Source organism: Mizuhopecten yessoensis, unplaced genomic scaffold, assembly GCF_002113885.1.
Source record: "Mizuhopecten yessoensis strain PY_sf001 unplaced genomic scaffold, ASM211388v2 scaffold1961, whole genome shotgun sequence".
Taxonomy (NCBI): Eukaryota; Metazoa; Mollusca; class Bivalvia; order Pectinida; family Pectinidae; genus Mizuhopecten; species Mizuhopecten yessoensis.
Genome location: NW_018404308.1, coordinates 655102 through 664643, shown reverse-complemented (window position 1 = coordinate 664643; position 9542 = coordinate 655102). Strand labels below are relative to the sequence as shown.

Sequence of the window (9542 nt, the reverse complement as noted above, 5' to 3'; positions counted from 1 at the left end):
GTGGATCGATAATGTCGATATATCCATATCCTTGTCCGTGAAAGCTAGCCTTGAGGATACAGCATTATAAGGACGTAGTGATGTTGATAAGGGAGACAAACGTCAGGGGCAAACGAAATGAATTGAGCTGCGAAAATATCCGAATATCTTTACGAGTTACTTCCCGTTGATCGCTGTTCTCCAACGGCTCTTATACCCATATCATAAACGAACAACTTTGTTTTATGCGGTCCAACCATAATAGGAAAACAAGTGCATTTCGTTGCAGCCAATAAATTGGAGGCTAGCCAAATATTGTCTCTATCATAAAGATGCTTAAGTTATAGGCGTAGGTCCTTGTACAAAATAAGAGTTGTGATGAGACAGACAAGTTTTCGGGAAAATGACAACACGGATCGGAAACACCTAGGCCCGAAGTAGGCCTGGAGTTGACAGAATTTACAGGTGTGTATGCATGCCAACGAATTCATAAATTGATAGAAAGTGTTCAGGAAAGCATATTTGTCCTTCGCGACATCTTGTACTTGATACTTCTGGCCCCTCACACACAGTTCTTGGAAAACCAAGGTTAACTCTTCCTTGGCCAGTTGACCTGTTGACGGCTAACATCGTTGCAAACATGTACAGTTACAAGAAGGTTCACTTTGCGTCTTTTGTAAAATAATTTTGTAAAGAGCTATGTCTAACCACGGACTTAGATAACTCTAATTCCGTGGTCTAACACATAAACTGAGCAGAGAAAAAAAAAACATGACTCATTAAAAGTGTAACAGGAGAAAGAAAAAAATGTGCAAGTTGATCTAACTCTTTTGCAAATTCCTCAGCTTAAACTTCTCCTTAAACTTACAAATAAACTGATACTTTAACAATACATTTTTAATGTGTTGTAGGTCTGGCAAATATATTTTTTTTAAATATGTGCCGTGGGTGACGGCTGACAGCTGAAAACAATGGGGAAGATCAGTAAGATTTTGGTATGTGGACACTCAGGTGTTGGAAAGACTGCTGCCATAGAACAGCTAATATATGGGAACCATGTGGCTGGTATGGTAAGTAAAGACATTATTTTGTGGACAAAGACTTCCATCAAAATCCACGTGGTTAGTAAATCTGGTAGGTATGACAGACATAACATTGTGGACAGACTTGTAACGAAAACAAAATGGCCATTGTATGGTTGGTATACAGATATCATTAATTTTCATTTCTCTTATAGTAGTTTCTAATTAACACTTATTTCTGCAAAAACATCTCTTCAATTTCTTTCTTTTGAAAAACTGGCAGTACTTCGGCTTTCCAGGAGTTTTATCTTGGGAGGTAAATCATGTTTAACCCTTTCGACACTGTAGACCATTATGAACTCATCCATATCAATGCATGGTAGATTCTACTAAAGTTACAAAGGGGTGAAAGGGTTAAACCAGGGTAAACTTTCCCAATGCCCTCCATATTCTTATGTCCTTGATCAAACAGTTGTTCTGTTAAAAAATTATAAAACTTATTTCTGTTTAGCCCATGCACTCCACCATTGAGGACATTTATACAGCTATGATAGAAACAGACAGAGGACTTAAGGAGAAAGTGAGAATCTTCGACACAGGAGGATTGGTAATATATATACACTGTATCTCTGTAAATAAGGTTGTGTCAGATTGGTGGAAGCAGCGTTGACAAAATTCATCTTTAAAATCAAAATACTGCAATAACAGGTTAAAATTTCTGATGTGTTCTTTCTGTATAAATATAAAAGCTATAAGTGTTACTGTATCCAAGAGCATTTATTATCTAAATGTCACTGACTGATCTGTTTTTGTTGTGATGTCTCATAATTTACAAACAAACCAAGTTTTTGTCTTTGTTCCAATATATAAAGTCGTGTTTTACCTGTTGCTAAAATTAATCACATTTATGTCTACATTGTTAGATACATAGATGTCAAAATCCAGAAGGAAATAATTGTAAGTGAGTTTATATTATTTAAATTTAACTGATCAGTTTGGTTGATGTTGCACAGGATGGAGCAAAAACTGATCTACCACGACATTACCTAACTTTTCCTGATGTGAGTATTTTGTCCTCTAAATATATCCTTTGTTCGATATCAAATTTACCACACACTACAATCCAAAACTTTACTTTCAGGTAGTCTGTTTCTTCCTCCATATTTTTCATCCTTACAATATGGAAGCACTGGGTAGGTTTCCAACTTTTGAAAATGAGAATGCTGTGGTTATTGTGGAACCTATATACATGTTTCTGTAAACATTGACATCCTTTGAGGATTCTTTTTTCAGACTTCAGTTATAATTTAAGGCAATAATATTTAAAGAACGAAAAGTGCAAAAATAAGATTACCAGTGAAATAGGTATGTTTATAGTATGTACATTGTATATGGTGTCTAGAATTTCAGTTTTTGTAGAAATAGTTAGCTTAATAACGACAATTATGTAACTCTCCATACAGTCTTACTATTATTAAGGGGGTTATGTAACTCTCCATACAGTCTTATTATTAAGGACAATTATGTAACTCTCCATACAGTCTTACTATTATTAGGGACAATTATGTAACTCTCCATACAGTCCTACTATTATTAAGGACAATTATGTAACTTTCCATACAGTCTTACTATTATTAAGTACAATTATGTAACTCTCCATACAGTCCTACTATTATTAAGGACAATTATGTAACTTTCCATACAGTCTTACTATTATTAAGTACAATTATGTACCTCTCCATACAGTCTTACTATTATTTAGGACAATTATGTAACTCTCCATACAGTCCTACTATTATTAAGGACAATTATGTAACTTTCCATACAGTCTTACTATTATTAAGGGGGTTATGTAACTCTCCATACAGTCTTATTATTAAGGACAATTATGTAACTCTCCATACAGTCTTTCTATTATTAAGGACAATTAAAGGACAATTATGTAGCTCTCCATACAGTCTTACTATTATTAGGGACAATTATGTAACTCTCCATACAGTCTTACTATTATCAAGGACAATTATGTAACTCTCCATACAGTCTTTCTATTATTAAGGACAATTATGTAACTTTCCATACAGTCTTACTATTATTAAGTACAATTATGTACCTCTCCATACAGTCTTACTATTATTTAGGACAATTATGTAACTCTCCATACAGTCCTACTATTATTAAGGACAATTATGTAACTTTCCATACAGTCTTACTATTATTAAGGGGGTTATGTAACTCTCCATACAGTCTTACTATTATCAAGGACAATTATGTAACTCTCCATACAGTCTTACTATTATTAAGGGGGTTATGTAACTCTCCATACAGTCTTACTATTATCAAGGACAATTATGTAACTCTCCATACAGTCCTACTATTATTAAGGACAATTATGTAACTTTCCATACAGTCTTACTATTATTAAGGGGGTTATGTAACTCTCCATACAGTCTTATTATTAAGGACAATTATGTAACTCCATACAGTCTTACTATTATTTAGGACAATTATGTAACTCTCCATACAGTCCTACTATTATTAAGGACAATTATGTAACTTTCCATACAGTCTTACTATTATTAAGGGGGTTATGTAACTCTCCATACAGTCTTACTATTATTTAGGACAATTATGTAACTCTCCATACAGTCTTATTATTAAGGACAATTATGTAACTCTCCATACAGTCTTTCTATTATTAAGGACAATTAAAGGACAATTATGTAACTCTCCATACAGTCTTACTATTATTAAGGACAATTATGTATATAACTCCATACAGTCTTATATACCAGTAAAACCTAAGAATCCATACTAATGAGGTAGTATCTCTGTACTCATGCTATAGTTTACATTAATATGTTTGTTTCCACAGGGATTTGTTCTGGTGTATGATGTGACAAACTGGGATTCATTTCAAAAACTAGAAAAACTTAAAAAGGACATTGATAAAAACAGAGAGAAGAGAGAGGTAAGATATCTGGAAGGGATTGTATATAAGGAACATGTTTCTGCTATTTAGAGCGAGGCTGTTATGTTTTTGTCCTGTCTGTCCTTCTGTCTATCACATACTGTCATCACGTTATCGACCATATTATTTGACAGACTTGGTGTCATTCCATGGGTATGTATGCCTTGAATATATCTTGGCCAGTTTTAAATATGAGGGTGATTGAGCATTGTCAATCATCGAAGTCACTATTTCAAAAATATTAAAGTGAAATGTTACTTAAATAGAACTTCCCCTGTGATCCAGCAGGAGCCATGCTCACATCCTTTAGTTTCCAAAATGTTGTCTTTATTGATGAGTTTCTGTAGATTATAAACACCATACATACTTTAATCTGTCCAAGGTAAACAAGTAAACACTCTAACACATAATTAATAAATACAGGATGTAATTTGTGTCGTGTCAGATTAATTAGGTTACAGCAGCTCCAGCTTTAAGTTGCTCTAATAGAAGTAAAAAATGGAATATGTTATCATGTAACAGTGATTTTTTGTCTCAGTTTTACACCCGGAGACAGGCTGTTTCCCCTAGCTAAAAAGTGCCTTATTTTCCCAAATAGACCAAAAATGAGGAATATATTCCCAATGTCAATAAAAATAATGCTATATTTTTCCAATTCAAAAAGGAACATGCTGTTGTAAAATTTAGGTAAAAAACCCACTGTAAAATGGTATCTGTCAGTGCATAATAAACCAACTTTATACGGATTAAATATCAGTATCATTTGTAAATGATTAATTAATAGAATTAGACCAGGTGGTTTGTTGGTCTAAGTTGATCCCTGAAGATGGCATTTTATCTGCCTAAATGTTTATTACTGTTTATGTATGAGCACTGTTACGCTTTTGACTGCTGTGAAGAGTGATTGACGGCCAAATAGAATACGGTTTACAGGTGAAACAACATGTGTGTTAGCAGCAGTAAAAAACCAGTATTGATTGTTTCAGATACATATTATTGCCATTGGAAACAAAAGTGAGGAGCAAGAAAGTCGTCAAGTGGATTTTAATACAGCACAGACGTGGGCTAACAGAGAGAAAGGTACTGTTAATGTGGGCTAACAAAGAGAAAGGTACTGTTAATGTGGGCTAACAGAGAGAAAGGTACTGTTAGTATCATATAAGATAAATACAGCACAGATGTGGGCTAACAGAGAGAAATGTACTGTTAGTATCATATAAGATTAATACAGCACAGATGTGGGCTAACAGATCTAGAGAGAAAGGTACTGTTAGTATCATATAAGATTAATACAGCACAGATGTGGGCTGACAGAGAGAAAGGTACTGTTAATGTTGGCTAACAGAGAGAAATGTACTGTTAATGTGGGCTAACAGAGAGAAAGGTACTGTTAATGTTGGCTAACAGAGAGAAATGTATTGTTAATGTGGGCTAACAGAGAGAAAGGTACTGTTAATGTGGGCTAACAGAGAGAAAGGTACTGTTAATGTGGGCTAACAGAGAGAAAGGTACTGTTAGTATCATATAAGATTAATTAGTGAAAGAAATTTTGTTAGCTTTTCTTACAAAGTAATCTTTTCAAAATAAAGTAAATATATTACTGTAAACGAGTAACTTATCTGTATCTACTCTCTCTGAAATATGTCCTTCCTACACATACGGCGAATACTCTGCTGAAACGAATGATATCTCTCTATAACTAAAACTTTGAAGTTTTTCTGATAGTAAATATAACTCAGAAGCTATCGGTATTGATAGAACATATAACATCCATGTAGAAATTAAACGACCATTACCATTGGCTCAAAACTCTACAACAAACTGAATACTGTTTGGGTTATCTGATTGATTGGTGATTGATTGGTTTGGGTTACCTGATTGATTGGTTTGGGTTATCTAATTGATTGGTTTGGGTTATCTGATTGATTGGTGTGGGTTATCTGATTGAATGGTTTGGGTTATCTGATTGATTCGTTTGGGTTACCTGATTGATTGGTTTGGGTTATCTGATTGATTGGTTTGGGTTACCGGATTGATTGGTTTGGGTTATCTGATTGATTCGTTTGGGTTACCTGATTGATTGGTTTGGGTAATCTAATTGATTGGTTTGGGTTATCTAATTGATTGGTTTGGGTTATCTAACTGATTGGTTTGGGTTATCTGATTGATTGGTTTGGGTTACCTGATTGATTGGTTTGGGTTACCGGATTGATTGGTTTGGGTTATCTAATTGATTGGTTTGGGTTATCTGATTGATTGGTTTGGGTTATCTGATTGATTGGTTTGGGTTACCGGATTGATTGGTTTGGGTTATCTAATTGATTGGTTTGGGTTATCTAATTGATTGGTTTGGGTTATCTGATTGATTGGTTTGGGTTACCTGATTGATTGGTTTGGGTTATCTAATTGATTGGTTTGGGTTATCTAATTGATTGGTTTGGGTTATCTGATTGATTGGTTTGGGTTACCTGATTGATTGGTTTGGGTTACCTAATTGATTGGTTTGGGTTATCTAATTGATTGGTTTGGGTTATCTGATTGATTGGTTTGGGTTACCGGATTGATTGGTTTGGGTTACCTGATTGATTGGTTTGGGTTACCTGATTGATTGGTTTGGGTTACCGGATTGATTGGTTTGGGTTATCTGATTGATTGGTTTGGGTTACCGGATTGATTGGTTTGGGTTACCGGATTGATTGGTTTGGGTTACCGGATTGATTGGTTTGGGTTACCGGATTGATTGGTTTGGGTTATCTGATTGATTGGTTTGGGTTACCGGATTGATTGGTTTGGGTTACCGGATTGATTGGTTTGGGTTACCGGATTGATTGGTTTGGGTTACCGGATTGATTGGTTTGGGTTACCGGATTGATTGGTTTGGGTTACCGGATTGATTGGTTTGGGTTACCGGATTGATTGGTTTGGGTTACCGGATTGATTGGTTTGGGTTACCGGATTGATTGGTTTGGGTTACCGGATTGATTGGTTTGGGTTACCGGATTGATTGGTTTGGGTTATCTGATTGATTGGTTTGGGTTACCGGATTGATTGGTTTGGGTTACCGGATTGATTGGGTTGGGTTACCGGATTGATTGTGTTGGGTTACCGGATTGATTGGTTTGGGTTATCTGATTGATTGTGTTGGGTTACCGGATTGATTGGTTTGGGTTACCGGATTGACAGGTTTGGGTTATCTAATTGATTGGTTTTGGTTATCTGATTGATTGGGTTGGGTTATCCGATTGATTGGTTTCGATTATCTGATTGATTGGGTTGGGTTACCGGATTGATTGGTTTGGGCTATCCGATTGATTGGTTTGGGTTATCTGATTGATTGGGTTGGGTTACCGGATTGATTGGTTTGGGTTATCTGATTGATTGGTTTGGGTTATCTGATTGATTAGTGTACCACCTGATTGACTGGGTGTGTTACCTGATGGATTTGTATAGTTACCTAATTTGTTTGGCTACCTGCTTTGTTTATTTACAGGATTGGGTTACCTGGTTGAAGGATTACCTGATTGATTGTTTACCTATCATTATTTTACAGTCCGTCTGTGGGAGGCGTCTGTCAAGAGCAGACAGTCACTAATTGAACCGTTTGTTTGGTTAACATCAAAGATAACGCAACCTCAGAGTAAGTCCCACTTTTCTCTATGCTTGATAATCTATATGTACTTAAGTGTCAATTTAAGATTTAATTACAACATATTATCTTTTCTTGGCAATCAACAAGTAATCAGTTTAGAAGTTCGTATTGAGTTTATTATAAAACAACACCACATACACAACATAGCAATTGAAAAACATTTATTTTCTCAGTTTTCAAACAAGTTGGACTTCGAAGTCAATGTGTATAAAACTGTCTTGTACTCCTCCTGGCATGAAAATTGAAAAAAAAGGTCACCCTTAACATTTTCATTCATAATGTATAATTCATATTCCCTAATATTTGCAGTATTAAAGTTTCTGTATTATAAGTAATGACACCTTATTTTTTTGCTTCTTACAATGGGCTTACATTATTCGAAGGAGGAGAAGCATCACGGTGACATTTATCCAGTTGCATTCATAGCTCTGTAAATTAACATTTCTTGTGTTTACATAAGGCTTCCAGTGGAAATATAATTATATGGTGATACAAATTTAAAGTTGTCATATTTTGGAAACCTTTTTTTATTTTATATATATGCGAGGCTGCTTCTGACTGGTAAAATACTGTTTAGACTATCATTGAAAAATGTTTGTTTGCAGTTTCTTACCTCACTCTTTTTTAGTTGGTAGGTAGGTTGAGATTTGTTTCTATCTAAAAACCCTAAAGTAAGTAATTTTTCATAAAGGAAAAAAATATTTACGGAAAGCTCCAAATCAAGGTTTGAGAAGGTGACGTTTTTAGTGAGTTAGTCCGGAAACAGCAAACAACCTTTTTTTAAGGATCACCTTAAACAAATTAATAACATAATTACGTTGTTTATCAGCTGTGTATTTACACATGTCAAGGTACAACATGTGTGAAGTAGATTATTTTTGAATGCACTTTTAACAATGTCTATGTTGGTGGTAAAGACCAAATTGTGTTGATAAACATAACATCCTACAAGAAATTCGTACACAATATCTATAACTATTTTTCTTTTTTTCTTCTTCAGGCAAGTCCACATTCTTACCAGGTCGAAAGGCCAAGGCAGGTGAACTTTGAACTCTACCGAACATTTTTTTTTCTGGAACGGGAACAGCTAGAGTATAACGCAAGATCGTATTTATTTGTTTGTTGTTTATATTTATTGTATGTACCAGTACATTTATGTTGATACAGTCATTGACTTATATTTTATCAAGACAAGGAAAAATATAAATATTGTGAATATTATTATCATGTTACTTAAACTTGATTTACAATTTATAAGATTGGTTTTGATGTCTGTATATATATTTACGAGAAATCGTCATAACTACAAATGTTTCTTAACACACAGCATTAATATCACAATATGAAGGAGCAAACCGAATTAAGGATGTACTCTTCTGAGGTTTCAATCACGTTCAAGTCTCGTTTTGATCTGGTGTAATGAGCTTTTGTAATATTTAACAAATTACGATCAAGTTTATTAGCAAACACGCACCAGAAAAATATGTCAAAAAACTAGATGCCTGTTGTTTGTAGAACATTTTTTACAAGGATTTTAAAAAAATACCAATTCGGCGGCCATTTTGAAAATGTGTATTAATGTGTATTTCTTGCGCTTCAAAAAAGGCCAAAATTTCACCTTTTTTGACACTAGATTGATCACTTAAGTTGTCATTGTGTCGCCATTTTAATTGTAGCAGCTGTACAACTTTATAATGTTCAATATGATAAAAATAATATGCAAGAAACTGGAAAATTATACATTATTGATATTTTTTTACGTATTTAGTGTTACTGAAGCACTTTTAATTTTTGACCCCGAAAAAGGTAAAAAGGTAACAAATGATAATGGGACAAAAAAAAGAAGCACACTGCCCCCCAATTTTGTAGATGTTTTATTTCATTCATTAAATATTAAAAAAAGTTTAATACCAGAACTATTTCT

The 9542-nt window shown here is 34.3% G+C and overlaps 1 protein-coding gene across 1 annotated transcript; it reads left to right on the top strand.

The window, feature by feature from the left end:
• The first annotated feature begins 344 nt into the window (after window positions 1-344).
• On the top strand, window positions 345-9025 carry LOC110443442 (NF-kappa-B inhibitor-interacting Ras-like protein 1). The gene is made up of 8 exons (XM_021487667.1): window positions 345-444; window positions 891-1049; window positions 1513-1608; window positions 2015-2062; window positions 3874-3969; window positions 4956-5049; window positions 7520-7606; window positions 8619-9025. The coding sequence occupies exons 2-8, from the start codon at window positions 951-953 to the stop codon at window positions 8666-8668; spliced, it is 570 nt and encodes a 189-aa protein (XP_021343342.1). The 5' UTR covers window positions 345-444; window positions 891-950; the 3' UTR covers window positions 8669-9025.
• Window positions 9026-9542: the final 517 nt, after the last annotated feature.